The sequence below is a fragment of the Oncorhynchus mykiss genome, chromosome 26 (genome assembly GCF_057628025.1).
Source record: "Oncorhynchus mykiss isolate SJ-2025 chromosome 26, ASM5762802v1, whole genome shotgun sequence".
Taxonomy (NCBI): Eukaryota; Metazoa; Chordata; class Actinopteri; order Salmoniformes; family Salmonidae; genus Oncorhynchus; species Oncorhynchus mykiss.
In genome coordinates, this window is record NC_143047.1 from 45079211 (window position 1) to 45095404 (window position 16194).

Sequence of the window (16194 nt, forward strand, 5' to 3'; positions counted from 1 at the left end):
GATGGCTGAGCTGTCCTGTTGGGATCATGGTGATACAATGGATGGCTGAGCTGTCCTGTTGGGATCATGGTGATACAGTGGATGGCTGAGCTGTCCTGTTGGGATCATGGTGATACAATGGATGGCTGAGCTGTCCTGTTGGGATCATGGTGATACAGTGGATGGCTGAGCTGTCCTGTTGGGATCATGGTGATACAGTGGATGGCTGAGCTGTCCTGTTGGGACCACGGTGATACAGTGGATGGCTGAGCTGTCCTGTTAGGACCATGGTGATACAGTGGATGGCTGAGCTGTCCTGTTGGGATCACGGTGATACAGTGGATGGCTGAGCTGTCCTGTTGGGATCTGTTTGAGGAAACATTCCACTCTTTGCCAATCCTTTTCATGTCAAACACATTTGACACAAGGAGAGGAATGTTAGCAGAAAACAGGTTCTGGATGCCAATCTAGTATAAAATCCATCCATAAAATGGATGAAAAGGGCTGAACAGAAAACCAGGCCATTTACTGGAATGTTCCGGGGAAATATTATACTCACCGGAGGAACATTCTGAGAAAGAGAACCATCCTGATAAAGAAGAAAAACCCAGGCCAGACAGATACAGGGTGTAAACAACAGTCCTTAAGGCAACACACAACACAAAACCCCAGGCCAGACAGATACAGGGTGTAAACAACAGTCCTTAAGGCAACACAAAACCCCAGGCCAGACAGATACAGGGTGTAAACAACAGTCCTTAAGGCAACACAAAACCCCAGGCCAGACAGATACAGGGTGTAAACAACAGTCCTTAAGGCAACACACAACACAAAACCCCAGGCCAGACAGATACAGGGTGTAAACAACAGTCCTTAAGGCAACACACAACACAAAACCCCAGGCCAGACAGATACAAGGTGTAAACAACAGTCCTTAAGGCAACACACAACCCCAGGCCAGACAGATACAGGTTGTAAACAACAGTCCTTAAGGCAACACAAAACCCAGGCCAGACAGATACAGGGTGTAAACAACAGTCCTTAAGGCAACACAAACTCCAGGCCAGACAGATACAGGGTGTAAACAACAGTCCTTAAGGCAACACAAAACCCAGGCCAGACAAATACAGGGTGTAAACAACAGTCCTTAAGGCAACACAAACTCCAGGCCAGACAGATACAGGGTGTAAACAACAGTCCTTAAGGCAACACAAAACCCCAGGCCAGACAGATACAGGGTGTAAACAACAGTCCTTAAGGCAACACACAACACAAAACCCAGGCCAGACAGATACAGGGTGTAAACAACAGTCCTTAAGGCAACACACAGCACAAAACCCAGGCCAGACAGATACAAGGTGTAAACAACAGTCCTTAAGGCAACACACAGCACCAAGACAATCTACACACAGATTTAAATCTACAACCAGCATCTACATCAAGCATTTTAATATCTCTCTCTCTCTCTCTCTCTCTCTCTCTCTCTCTCTCTCTTTCTCTGTCTCTCTCTCTCTCTCTCTGTCTCCCTCTTTCAATCTCTCTCTCTCTCTCTCTCTCTCTCTCTCTCTCTCTCTCTCTCTTTCTCTGTGTCTTTCTCTCTGTGTCTCTCTCTCTGTCAATCTCTGTCTCTGTCAATCTGTCTTTGTCTCTCTCTCTGTCAATCTCTGTCTCTGTCTCTCTCTTTCTGTGTCTTTCTCTCTGTGTCTCTCTCTGTCAATCTCTGTCTCTGTCTCTCTCTTTCTGTGTCTTTCTCTCTGTGTCTCTCTCTCTCTCTGTCTCTCTCTGTCTCTGTCTCTCTCTCTCTCTTTCTCTGTTTCTTTCTCTCTGTGTCTCTATGTGTCTCTCTCTGTCTCTCTCTGTCAATCTCTGTCTCTGTCTCTGCCTCTCACTTTCTCTTTCTCTGTTTCTTTCTCTCTGTGTCTCTCTCTCTCTCTCTGTCTCTCTCTGTCTCTCTGTCTCTCAGGATGAGCCACGCGAGGGGAAAGGCGGATGCAGCTGAAGGTGTGGCCCTGAAGGCTAGCGAGGAATGTCGGATGGCCAGGGTCGCTGCCAAGGAACTCTCGCCGTCATTCCATATCCATGGAAACGGTGAATCAAACGGTGAGTCAATCACAGAGAAATTGACTCGGCTACATCAAGCATTTTAATATCTCTGTCTCTGTCTCTCTCTTTCTCTCTCTCTCTCTCTCTCTCTCTACTGTACACGTGCCCAACCAGGCAGAGAAAAATCATTCAAATTGTTGTAGAATTTGAAGAAACTTTATTGAAACTTCCTTTACAGACAATCTGGGTTGGATTCAGTCAGTAGTGTACCCAAATTCTAAGTCTCATTATTTTGTCCTCTTACCTGAGTTAACACAGTACAGGGTGTACTGTACTGTGTAATATTACCTGTGTTACTTGAATTAACACAGTAATCTAGCTGTGTAATCCTGATGTACAATACCAGTCAAATATTTAACAACACCTACTCATTCTAGGATTTTTTTTTATTTTTTAAAACTATTTTCTACATTGTAGAATAATAGTCAAGACATCCACACTGACATAACACACATGTAGTAACCAAAAAAGTGTTAAATATATTTTAGATTTTAGATTCTTCAAAGTAGCCACCCTTTGCCTTGAGGACAGTTTTGCACACTCTTAGCATTCTCTGGAGGTGTGTGGGGTCATTGTCCTGTTGAAAAACAAATGATAGTCCCACTAAGCGCAAACCAGACTGGATGGCGTTTTGCTGCAGAATGCTGTGATGCTGGTTAAGTGTGCCTTGAATTCTAAATAAATCACAAACAGTGTCACCAGCAAAGCACCCCCACATCAACATACCACCTCCTCCATGCTTCATGGTGGGAACCACACATTCGGAGATCATCCGTTCACCTACTCTGCGTCTCACAAAGACACAGTGGTTGGAACCAAAAATCTCAAATTTTGACTCATCAGACCATTGGACAGATTTCCACAGGTCTAATGTCCATTGCTCGTGTTTCTTGGCCCTAGCAAGTCTCTTCTTCTCATTGGTGTCCTTTAGTAGTGGTTTCTTTGCAGCAATCCGACCGTGAAGACCTGATTCTCACAGTCTCCTCTGAACAGTTGATGTTGAGATGTGTCTGTTACTTGAACTCTGTGAAGCATTTATTTGGGCTGCAATCTGAGGCTGGTAACTCTAATGAACTGATCCTCTGCAGCAGAGGTAACTCTGGGTCTTCCATTTCTGTGGCGGTCCTCATGAGAGCCAGTTTCATCACAGCACGTGATGGTTTTTGTGACAGCACTTTCATGTCTTAAAGCAATGGGGGACTGTCATTTCTCTTTGCTTATTTGAGCTGTTCTTGCCATAATATGGACTTGGTCTTTTATCAAATAGGGCAATCTTCTGTATGTCACCCTATACCATGTCACAACACAACTGATTGGCTCAAACGCATTTAAAGGAAAGAAATTCCACAAACTAACTTTTAACAAGGCAAACCGTTTAATTGAAAATGCATTCCAGGTGACAACCTCATGGTTGAGAGAATGCCAAGAGTGTGCAAAGATGTCGTCAAGGCAAAGGGTGGATACTTTGAAGAATCTGAAATCTAAAATATATTTAGATTTGTTTAACCATTTTTGGTTACTACATGATTCCATATGTGTTATTTCGTAGTTCTGATGTCTTCACTATTATTCTACAATGTAGAAAATAGTACAAATATAGAAAAACCCTTGAATGAGTAGGTGTGTTCAAACTTTTGACTGTACTGTATGTCTGGTGGATCTCTGCCAAATCCCCTCTTTCATTGTGTTTCGTCTCTTCCCGCCTGTCTGCCTTTCTGCCTGTCTGTCTGCCTGTCTGTCAGGTCTGGAGTGCCAGCGGCCCAATAAGCACCAGGACAACAAAGACCACGAGATCATTTCCACGGGAACTGACAGTCCTGAACTGTGCACCCCGGACACCACGCCTCCCTTGATAACGCCTGACCTCAGCCCAGTACTGAGCGTCCCCCCCTCGCCCCCCCGAAGCCCGCCGACCTCTAAACAAGGCCACTCTCACCGTCCCAGAAACGCCTGCTTCATGCGGCAGAGCGCTGTGGACGACCAGGGAGGAGGAGCAGAGATACAGGTGCTTGTGGAGGGGCGGGGCATGGATCTCCAGAGGGGAGGAGCTAACAACTGGACAGAGGACATGTATCCAGACCGGGGGGTTCACAGCAGCCAATCCACCACCCCGTCTCTACTGGAGGAGCAGGAGGGACAGGTCAACGGCCACCAGCAGGCCCCGTCCAACCACAAACCGAGGGAGAAGGCCTCGACTAACCACAAGTCCCGGGAGCACACTTCCTCTTCCTATAGGTCGTGGGAGCACTCCTCCTCGTACAACCAGAAGCCCTCAAAGCACACCTCATCCAATCACAAGTCGAGGGAGTACATGCAGTCCAATCACAAAACATGGGATCATTCCTCCTCCTCCACCAATCACAGGGCCTGTGAGAATGCCTCTTCCAATTACAAGCAGCAGGTGCACATTTCATCCAATCACAAAGCCTTGGAGCATAACCTGTCCAATCACAAGACTTCTGAGCATGCTTCTTCCAATCACAAGTCGTGCCAAGATTATACCTGCTCCAATCACATCCCAAAGGACAATGTCTCCTCAGCCAATCACAACGACCCCCGAGAGCATGTGTACTCCAACCACCATTCCAAGCAGCAGCACATCTCATCCAATCACAAGCTTAGCAAGCATGCCTTGCCCGACCCCGGGCTCGACAGCCCCGCAGAGGGCTGGACTGACGAAGGCGCCCTGCAGTGGAGCCCTGCCCACTCTCGCCTCATGGACCGAGAGGAAGAGGAGGACAGGCTGGGAGACTACACAGTAGACATGAGGTTCCAGCCCCTGGACTCCACTACCCAGATGTCCCCTGGCCATTGCCCCAAAAGCAGGCTGCGCCCGCGGGGCCTGCGGCCGGTCAAGGAGGGCTCCATGGACTCCGTACAGATGCTGGACACTCTGAATGTGGGGGCGGAGCAGGAGGAGTGGCCCCTGCACAGGGACCTCACTCTCTCCCCGCCTCTCAAGTCTCAGCCAATCACCTTGGAGCAGGATGGGGAGCACCACACCCTCAAATCAAACTCAGTGAGTGATTTATTGGTATCAGATAGATCTGTAAACTGGAACTCAGGTTTTAAATACTAATACTATACTCTTAACTGTAGAATGAAGTCTGAGAATTAACACTTTCTCTCTCTTCTCTCTCCTCCCGTCTCTCTCCTCTCTCCTCCCGTCTCTCTCCTCTCTCCTCCCATCTCTCTCTCTCTCCTCCTGTCTCTCTCTCTCCTCTCTCCTCTCTTCTCCTGTCTCTCTCTCCTCCTGTCTGTCTCTCTCTCTCCTCTCTCTTCTCTTCTCCTCTCTCTCTCTCTCTCCTCTCTCCTCCTGTCTCTCTCTCCTTTCCCCTCTCCTCTCTCCTCCTCTCCCCTCTCCTCTCTCCTCCTGTCTCTCTCTCCTCTCTCCTTCTGTCTCTCTCTCCTCTCTCCTCCTGTCTCTCTCTCCTCTCTTCTCCTTTCTCTCTCCTCTCTCCTCCTGTTTCTCTCTCTCTCTCTCCTCTCTACTCCTGTTTCTCTCTCTCCTCCTGTCTCTCTCTCTCCTCCTGTCTCTCTCTCCTCCTCTCTCTTCTCTCTCCTCTTCTCTCTTCTCTCTCTCTTCTCTCTCCTCCTGTCTCTCTCTCTCTTCTCTCTCCTCCTGTCTCTCTCTCTCCTCTCTCTCCTCCTGTCTCTCTCACTCCTCTCTCTTCTCTTCTCTTCTCTTCTCCTCTCTCTCTCTCTCTCTCTCTCTCTCTCTCTCTCCTCCTGTCTCTTCTCTCTCCTCCTGTCTCTCTCTCTCCTCCTGTCTCTCTCTCTCTCTCCTCTCTCCTCCTGTCTCTCTCTCCTCCCGTCTCTCTCTCCCTCCTCTCTTCTCCCGTCTCTCCCAGGGCTCCAGCTCAGTCCTGGTTGTCATGGTTATTTTACTCAACATTGGAGTAGCCCTCCTCTTCATCCATTTCTTTATTTAACCTTCCTTCTATGATCTACTAAGTCTTATTATGATGATGATGATGATGATGATGACTTATATATTACATAAGTTATTATTGATCCAGACGTGACTCTGCCCAGCCACGTGGAGCCTGCAGCGTGGGAGGAGCGGAGGAGTGGCGACGGACATCGACAGCATGGTGTTTCTATTGTCGTTAACCTCCTGCTGTTCCCTCCTCCAGCCCTTTGATGTTTATCTCATCTCATGTCACAGACTCAGTTAAGGTATATAATTCAACGGATTTATCTGCCTTGAGTTTCTAAAAAACACTACACATTTTTTTATTTTATTTAATTTTTTTAATTAATTGCCTTTTTTTTGTTGTGCTTGCAACCACGTGGAAAGGTATTTTGACATTACGACTGTGGAAAGGAATGGAGCTTTGAGATGGTGATGATGCAATGTGGTGGGGTTTTGTTAGTAGGGCACCTGCTGTATGGAGGACAGGATACACAGGGCACAGACTATGTCCACTGGGCCCATCCATCCAAGACTAGTGTACAAGCACCCTCTGTCCTACACTGTATCCCACTTAACAATATGACATGCTAGCCCATGGTGATCACACTTCTTCTTCTTCACCCACCTTAGCCCCTAACCCTATACCCTATGGCCTCATCCACCAACCGCTGGGGTGCCTCTCGAATGGCACCCTATTCCCTATATAGTGTACTGCTTTTGACCAGAGCTCTATGGGGGCTACGGTTAAACATAGTGCATGATAGAGGGTATAAGGTGCCATTAGGGACGTAGTCCTGATCTATGCTACCAAACTATGCTGCAAGAGTAGATCCATGTTAAAGGGCTCCGCCATGTTTATTTTCCTGTTCACCATAACACACACACACACACACACACACACACACACTCTCACTCACACACACACACACACACTCTCACTCACACACACACACACACACTCTCCCTCACACACACACACACACACACACACTCTCTCTCTCTCTCTCTCTCTCTCACACATACACACACACACTCTCTCTCTCACACATACACACACACACTCTCTCTCTCACACATACACACACACTCTCTCTCTCACACATACACACACACACACTCTCTCACACACACATACTCACTCTTACACACATACAGTCACACAGTCATACACACACACACACGCAGTCATACACACACACACGCAGTCATACACACACACACACACACACACACACACACACACAGTCATACACACACACACGCAGTCATACACACACACACAGTCACACACACACACACAGTCATACACATACACAGTCATACACACACACACACACACACACACACACAGCCATTGCATTTAAATAGCATCTTTCTATCCCTGTGTCTTTTCCATCTGTTGTTCTTAATTTGTCCACAAACCCTCCTAGATTTCCATTCTTCTGATTCACTTCACTGTCCACAAACCCTCCTAGATATCCATTCTTCTGATTCACTTCACTGCAACTACGAACCGAGAGTTGGGATCAACGCCGTTTCACATTCAGTCGAATCAGGAAACGGACATTTTTTAAGATTTCAAATTCGATTCATGAATTGAATAAAAAAAAACACACTTTTCTATGAGTTTTTTTTTTTTTTTTTTTTAAATTCATGAATCATTCATGAATGATCTCAACCCTATCACTTACGCAACAAAACACACGTAGTGTCCACACTACACACACACACACACACACACACACAGGACTATGGAGGTGGGAGAATTCAGGCTTGCCCCTGTGTGCAGCGTTGAGACTGTTACGTTATAACACTGTTTCTATATATATATATATATATATCATTATTATTCAAATGTTTGTTACTTTTGAGCATTTTGCCAGACAGAGAGAATGCTGAGTGCCTCGTATTTATTTATTTTGTATTAATGTAATGATTCACTTGATGAAACACCCCTCGTGGGAAATGCAGGCTGGGAAGGGGGAGGGAGAGGGGGGGGGGGGGGGGGTGACCTTCAGAATGGTGAAAGGTTGACCCCGCCTGAAGTGGCATGCACCGTTTAGTCTCTCTCCCTGTCGGCCTTCTTCCAGAACAGTCCACAGGGAGAACTGGGTCTCTTCCAGAACAGTCCACAGGGAGAACTGGGTCTCTTCCAGACTAGTCCAAAGTCCCAAATGGAACACTATTTCCTATATAGCTAGTGCACCGCTTTGGGAGAACAGGTATGCGTGGGCCCTGGTCCAGAATGGTGCATGGTATGTAGTGAATAGGGTGCTATTTGGGAATATACAAGCCTGGATGTGTTCTCCTTCAGTGTCACTTCCAGACATGCTGGGGGGGCCCCCATGAGATGTTTTTCAGCATGTTTGTTTAGCCTGCTCAATCTGGTGTCCGTCAGTTTGTGAGTCTCTCTCTCTCTCTCCGGCTCTCCTAGTGTTTTTATCCAGCTACAGGTGGCTGACGCTGAGGCTGAGACCATCATCGGTGGCAAATAAAATTTAAAAAAAACGCTAGCTTTAAAAAATAAAATAAAAAAACTCTTGTGGATTTTCAAAATGTCGATCCAGAGTTTTATGAATGAGCTTAAAACAAAAAAAAAATCTGTTCCGCCTTTTTATACCTGGCACCGGGTGACATCATGTTGTGACATCATGTTGTGACATCATGTTGTGACATCATTGCATGCCCAAGCATGCTCTTTTCTTACGCTTTTTGGTTTATGACATGTGGAGAAAAATAATGAAAATGTTTGAAATGACTGTGTGTGTGTGTGTGTGTGTGTCGGTGTTGATTACTGCTGCTCTCCTCCACATAGCCTCAGACACACACACACACAACGTACAGTGGACTGGATTTCAGATGTTAAAATCCTTTTCCTAGTGTCTGAATGTATAGTAACGACAGGCTGACTGTAGTGACTTGTCTTTCTGCAGTGTGTTTCTGTCAATACAACCAGAGTGTAACAACAGTCAGCCAGCACTCAACAAAACAACCTTCAAAACCCCAGTCAACTCTTCACTCCTGTCATCATTGGCTGTTTCAAAAACTTTATTTATAAAACCAAAAATTCACATTTAAAGTGCAGCACAGGAAGGACACTTAGAACAATGTCTTGGGTATTTCATATAAAAATAAGAGTTTGAAAACATTCAGAGCAAACAGAGTATTTAAACAATTAAAAAATAAATAACAAGACAAGGCACAGGAAGTGTCAAGAAAGCTTCAGGAATATCTCTGTCAGTAGAATACAGACAGTAACAACCCGATGATAACATTAGATAACTAGTTCAATAGGTCATCTCGTCCTCCAGCCGGCGTTCTCTCTCTCTCTCTCTCTGTAGGAATGGAGCCTGGGGACTCTAGAGCTCTGACTTCTAATTCTGAATTCTAGTCACTATTTTACCTTCCCGAGATGTGCACTTCCTAAAGAACAAACTTCTTCAGGACCAAATATCATGCCTTCATACAACCAGTTATGTAAGGGAAAGGGAAGGGGGGGGGGGATACCTAGTCAGTTGTTCAACTGAATGTAGTCAACTGAAATGTGTCTTCCTTATTTAACCCAACCCCTCTGAATCAGAGAGGTGCGGGGAAGGGGGGGGGGGGATACCTAGTCAGTTGTCCAACTGAATGTATTCAACTGAAATGGCATCTTCCACATTTAACCCAACGCCTCTGAATCAGAGGTGGGGGGGGGGGGGGGGGGGGCTGCCTTAACCCACATCCACGTCTTCGGCGCCCGGGGAACAGTATCCGGGTCGGGGTCAATTCCATTTAAATTCAGGAAGTACAATGAAATTAATATTCTCTTCAATGCATTTCAATGAGGAAAATGGTTTACTTTCTGAATGGAATTGAAATTGAGCCCAACCCTGCTTAGTACTCCTCTAGAACTTCCCAGGTTAACATCTAAAGACACTCTCTCAAAATAAGAAAAACACAACAGCCTACGTAAGTGCTATTTAAATATGGGAAGAAATATAAACAACAGACCAAAATACTGAAAAGACAGTTTGAAAATGCAGAGAACAGGCAGCAAGGTGGGTTCTGTGTAAACAACCAGATTGTTAGGCCTCTACTTACTAGTTGGTCCCCCCCCTCTCCCTATATACCCCACTGGTTAGGGGTCAAAGGTTAGGGATCAGAGGTCATAGAGTATTCAGAGTGATCAGCCTGAGATGAACACACATTGACCGTCCAGCACTGCTTCAGTGGTGATACAGCGGCTTGGGTTGCAGTGGAGAAAAAGGATGAGTTCATGAGTCCTGAGGAACCACGTTCAGCAGCTTCTGACAGAACACGGTCAACAAGCCTGCAAGAAACCCATCTCTACTAGTACACCCTTTCATCATCAGCAGTATCAGTACTAGTAGTACTAGAAACCCATCTCTACTAGTACACCCTTTCATCATCAGCAGTATCAGTACTAGTAGTACTAGAAACCCATCTCTACTAGTACACCCTTTCATCATCAGCAGTATCAGTACTAGTAGTACTAGTAACCCATCTCTACTAGTACACCCTTTCATCATCAGCAGTAGTAGTACTAGTAGTAGTAGAACTAGTAGCAGTACTAGTAGTAGTAGCAGTACTAGTAGTAGCAGTACTAGTAGTACTAGTAGTAGCAGTACTAGTAGTACTAGTAGTAGCAGTACTAGTAGTACTAGTAGTAGCAGTACTAGTAGTACTAGTAGTAGCAGTACTAGTAGTACTAGTAGTATCAGTACTAGTAGTAGTAGCAGCAGTACTAGTAGTAGTATCAATAGAAGTACTAGTAGTAGTAGTAGCAGTAGTAGTAGTAGCACTACTAGTAGTAGTAGTACTAGTAGTAGTATCAGTAGCAGTAGCACTAGTACTAGCAGTACTAGTAGTACTAGTAGTAGCAGTACTAGTAGTACTAGTAGTAGCAGTACCAATAGAAGTACTAGTAGTAGTAGTAGCAGTAGTAGTAGTAGCACTACTAGTAGTAGTAGTAGTAGTAGTAGTAGTACTAGTAGTAGTATCAGTAGCAGTAGCACTAGTACTAGCAGTAGTACTAGTACTAGCAGCAGTAGTAGTAGTAGTAGTAGCAGTACTAGTAGAACAAGTAGTACTAGTAGTACACGTAGTACTAGTAGTAGTAGCAGCAGTACAAGTAGTACTAGTAGTAGTAGCAGCAGTAGCAGTAGTACTAGTAGTAGCAGCAGTAGCAGTAGTACTAGTAGTAGTAGCGGTACTGAGAGAGAGAGACAACATGCAGCAACGTCACTATGCACTGAGAGAGAGACAACATACAGCACCGTCACTATGCACAGAGAGAGACAACATACAGCACCGTCACTATGTACTGAGAGAGAGACAACATACAGCACCATCACTATGTACTGAGAGAGAGACAACATACAGCACCGTCACTATGTACTGAGAGAGAGACAACATACAGCACCGTCACTATGTACTGAGAGAGAGAGACAACATACAGCACCGTCACTATGTACTGAGAGAGACAACATACAGCACCGTCACTATGTACTGAGAGAGAGACAACATACAGCACCATCACTATGTACTGAGAGAGAGACAACATACAGCACCATCACTATGTACTGAGAGAGAGACAACATACAGCACCATCACTATGTACTGAGAGAGAGACAACATACAGCACCATCACTATGTACTGAGAGAGAGACAACATACAGCACCATCACTATGTACTGAGAGAGAGACAACATACAGCACCATCACTATGTACTGAGAGAGAGAGACAACATACAGCACCATCACTATGTACTGAGAGAGAGACAACATACAGCACCGTCACTATGTACTGAGAGAGAGACAACATACAGCACCATTACTATGTACTGAGAGAGAGACAACATACAGCACCGTCACTATGTACTGAGAGAGAGAGACAACATACAGCACCGTCACTATGCACTGAGAGAGAGACAACATACAGCACCATCACTATGTACTGAGAGAGAACATACAGCACCGTCACTATGTACTGAGAGAGAGACAACATACAGCACCGTCACTATGTACTGAGAGAGAGAGACAACATACAGCACCATTACTATGTACTGAGAGAGAACATACAGCACCGTCACTATGTACTGAGAGAGAGAGACAACATACAGCACCATCACTATGTACTGAGAGAGAGACAACATATAGCACCGTCACTATGTACTGAGAGAGAGACAACATACAGCACCATCACTATGTACTGAGAGAGAGACAACATACAGCACCGTCACTATGTACTGAGAGAGAGAGACAACATACAGCACCATCACTATGCACTGAGAGAGAGAGACAACATACAGCACCGTCACTATGCACTGAGAGAGAGAGACAACATACAGCACCGTCACTATGCACTGAGAGAGAAACAACATACAGCACCGTCACTATGTACTGAGAGAGAGACAACATACAGCACCGTCACTATGTTCTGAGTCAAACAATGATACACACAACAGGAGTCAAAATCTGATACAAACAGGAGTCAAACAATTGAGAGGTTAAATAAATATTCATACTGAAGGTGTAACTTTGTTGACAATGACAGGACTCACGGTGAAGATGAGTGAAGGCTGAGGGGTGAGCAGGATCAGGTGGGTCATGGACAACAGAATGATAATGACAGGACTCACGGTGAAGATGAGTGAAGGCTGAGGGGTGAGCAGGCTCAGGTGGGTCATGGACAACAGAATGATAATGACAGGACTCACGGTGAAGATGAGTGAAGGCTGAGGGGTGAGCAGGATCAGGTGGGTCATGGACAACAGAATGATAATGACAGGACTCACGGTGAAGATGAGTGAAGGTTGAGTGGTGAGCAGGATCAGGTGGGTCATGGACAACAGAATGATAATGACAGGACTCACGGTGAAGATGAGTGAAGGTTGAGTGGTGAGCAGGATCAGGTGGGTCATGGACAACAGAATGATAATGACAGGACTCACGGTGAAGATGAGTGAAGGCTGAGGGGTGAGCAGGATCAGGTAGATCATGAACAACTGAATGATAATGACAGGACTCACGGTGAAGATGAGTGAAGGCTGAGGGGTGAGCAGGATCAGGTGGGTCATGGACAACAGAATGATAATGACAGGACTCACGGTAAAGATGAGTGAAGGTTGAGTGGTGAGCAGGATCAGGTGGGTCATGGACAACAGAATGATAATGACAGGACTCACGGTGAAGATGAGTGAAGGTTGAGTGGTGAGCAGGATCAGGTGGGTCATGGACAACAGAATGATAATGACAGGACTCACGGTGAAGATGAGTGAAGGCTGAGGGGTGAGCAGGATCAGGTAGATCATGAACAACTGAATGATAATGACAGGACTCACGGTGAAGATGAGTGAAGGTTGAGGTGTGAGCAGGATCGGGTGGATCATGGACAACAGAATGGGCAGGTGACCTTCTCGTGACCCGACCAAAAACAACCTGACAGAAAGAAAGATGGAGAGAAGTCTATTACAAACAGGTCAAATCAAATCAAATGTATTTATATAGCCCTTCGTACATCAGCTGATATCTCAAAGTGCTGTACAGAAACCCAGTCTAAAACCCCAAACAGCAAGCAATGCAGGTGTAGAAGCACGGTGGCTAGGAAAAACTCCTTAGAAAGGCCAAAACCTAGGAAGAAATCTAGAGAGGAACCAGGCTATATGGGGTGGCAAGTCCTCTTCTGGCTGTGCCGGGTGGAGATTATAACAGAACATGGCCAAGATGTTCAAATGTTCATAAATGACCAGCATGGTCGAATAATAATAAGGCAGAACAGTTGAAACTGGAGCAGCAGCACGGTCAGGTGGACTGGGGACAGCAAGGAGTCATGTCAGGTAGTCCTGGGGCATGGTCCTAGGGCTCAGGTCAGTTGAAACTGGAGCAGCAGCACGGCCAGGTGGACTGGGGACAGCAAGGAGTCATCATGTCAGGTAGTCCTGGGGCATGGTCCTAGGGCTCAGGTCTCCGAGAGAGAGAAAGAGAGAAAGAGAGAATTAGAGAACGCACACTTAGATTCACACAGGACACCGAATAGGACAGGAGAAGTACTCCAGATAACAAACTGACCCTAGCCCCCCGACACAAACTACTGCAGCATAAATACTGGAGGCTGAGACAGGAGGGGTCAGGAGACACTGTGGCCCCATCCGAGGACACCCCCGGTCAGGGCCAAACAGGAAGGATATAACCCCACCCACTTTGCCAAAGCACAGCCCCCACACCACTAGAGGGATATCTTCAACCACCAACTTACCATCCTGAGACAAGGCTGAGTGTAGCCCACAAAGACCTCCGCCACGGCACAACCCAAGGGGGGGGGGGGGGGGGGGGGGGGCGCCAACCCAGACAGGTGCCCAGTAACTGCATGTAAGTTGACCTGTGTGTATTGACTCTAGAAGGTTATATTGTGAGGTGAGTGGGCTGCGAGGTGTGTGTGTGCATATACAGTGTCTTGCGAAAGTATTCACCCCCCCTTGGAATTTTTCCTATTTTGTTGCCTTACAATCTGGAATTAAAAATGTAAAAAAATTGGGGGGGGGGGTTGTATCATTTGATTTACACTGGGATTTTTGCCCATTCTTCAAGGCAAAACTGCTCCAGTTCCTTCAAGTTGGATGGGTTCCGCTGGTGTACAGCAATCTTTAAGTCATACCACAGATTCTCAATTGGATTGAGGTCTGGGCTTTGACTAGGCCATTCCAATACATTTAAATGTTTCCCCTTAAACCACTCAAGTGTTGCTTTAGCTGTATGCTTAGGGTCATTGTTCTGCTGGAAGGTGAACCTCCGTCCCAGTTTCAAATCTCTGGAAGACTGAAACAGGTTTCCCTCAAGAATTTCCCTGTATTTAGCGCCATCCATCATTCCTTCAATTCTGACCAGTTTCCCAGTCCCTGCCGATGAAAAACATCCCCACAGCATTATCCTGCCCCCACCCTGCTTAACTGTGGGGATTGTATTCTTGGGGTGATGAGAGGTGTTGGGTTTGTGCCAGACATAGTGTTTTCCTTGATGGCCAAAAAGCTCAATTTTAGTCTCATCTGATCAGAGTACCTTCTTCTATATGTTTGGGGAGTCTCCCACATGCCTTTTGGCGAACACCAAACGTGTTCGCTTATTTTTTCTTGAAGCAATGGCTTTTTTCTGGACACTCTTCCGTAAAGCCCTGCTCTGTTGAGTGTACGGCTTAAAGTGGCCCTTTGGACAGATACTCCAATCTCCGTTGTGGAGCTTTGCAGCTCCTTCAGGGTTATCTTTGGTCTCTTTGTTGCCTCTCTGATTAATGCCCTCCTAACCAGGTCCGTGAGTTTTGGTGGGCGGCCCTCTCTTGGCAGGTTTGTTGTGGTGCCATATTCTTTCCATTATTTAATAATGGATTTAATGGTGCTCCGTGGGATGTTCAAAGTTTCAGATATTTTTTTATAACCCAACACTGATCTGTACTTCTCCACAACTTTGTCCATGACCTGTTTGGAGAGCTCCTTGGTCTTCATAATGCCGCTTGCTTCGTGGTGCCCCGTGCTTCGTGGAGCCCCTTGCGCCGTGGAGCCCCTTGCTTCGTGGAGCCCCTTGATTCGTGGTGCCGCTTGCTTGGTGGAGCCCCTTGCTTCGTGGAGCCCCTTGCTTCGTGGTGCCCCTTGCTTGGTGGTGCCCCTTGCTTCGTGTTGCCCCTTGCTTCGTGGTGTTGCAGACTGGGGCCTTTCAGAACAGGTGCATATATACTGAGATCATGTGACAGATCATGTGACACTTAGATTGCAGACAGGTGGACTTTATTTAACTAATTATGTGACTTCTGAAGGTAATTGGTTGCACCAGATCTGATTTAGGGGTTTCACAGCAGAGGGGGTGAAAAACATATGCAACCACCACTTTTCCATTTACATATTTGTTTACATTTTTGTAACAAGTTTTTTTTGTTTTTCAATTCACCAATTTGGACTATTTTGTGTACGTCCATTATATGAAATCCAAATAAAAATACATTTAAATTACATGTTGTAATGAAACAAAATAGGAAAAACACCAAGGGGGTGAATAATTTTGCAAGGCACTGTATATGTCTGTGTGTTTGGTTTGTGTGCTAGTGTGTGTGTGTGTGTGTGTGTGTGTATGTGTGTGTGTGTGTGTGCTAGCGTGTGTGTGTGTGTGTGTGTGTGTGTATGTGTGTGTGTGTGTGTGTGTGTGTG

At 45.9% G+C, this 16194-nt stretch overlaps 1 protein-coding gene and 1 long non-coding RNA gene across 3 annotated transcripts in view; one reads left to right on the forward strand and one right to left on the reverse strand.

The window, feature by feature from the left end:
* jph3a (junctophilin 3a) overlaps positions 1-8760 on the forward strand; it is a 28256-nt gene extending 19496 nt beyond the window's left edge. For both annotated transcript variants that reach the window (XM_090223243.1, XM_090223244.1), the window contains 3 exons: positions 1943-2079; positions 3825-5101; positions 5934-8760. In XM_090223243.1, the coding sequence (XP_090079369.1) occupies positions 1943-2079; positions 3825-5101; positions 5934-6014 (1495 nt within the window). In that variant the 3' untranslated portion in view covers positions 6015-8760. The remainder of the gene's footprint in view (positions 1-1942; positions 2080-3824; positions 5102-5933) is intronic.
* Positions 8761-9017: 257 nt separating this feature from the next.
* Positions 9018-15948, reverse strand: LOC118944558 (uncharacterized). Its single transcript, XR_016492372.1, has 3 exons — positions 15472-15948; positions 13345-13441; positions 9018-10310 (listed from the first exon to the last, which is right to left on the reverse strand). It is a non-coding gene; the product is annotated as an uncharacterized LOC118944558 (long non-coding RNA).
* Positions 15949-16194: the final 246 nt, after the last annotated feature.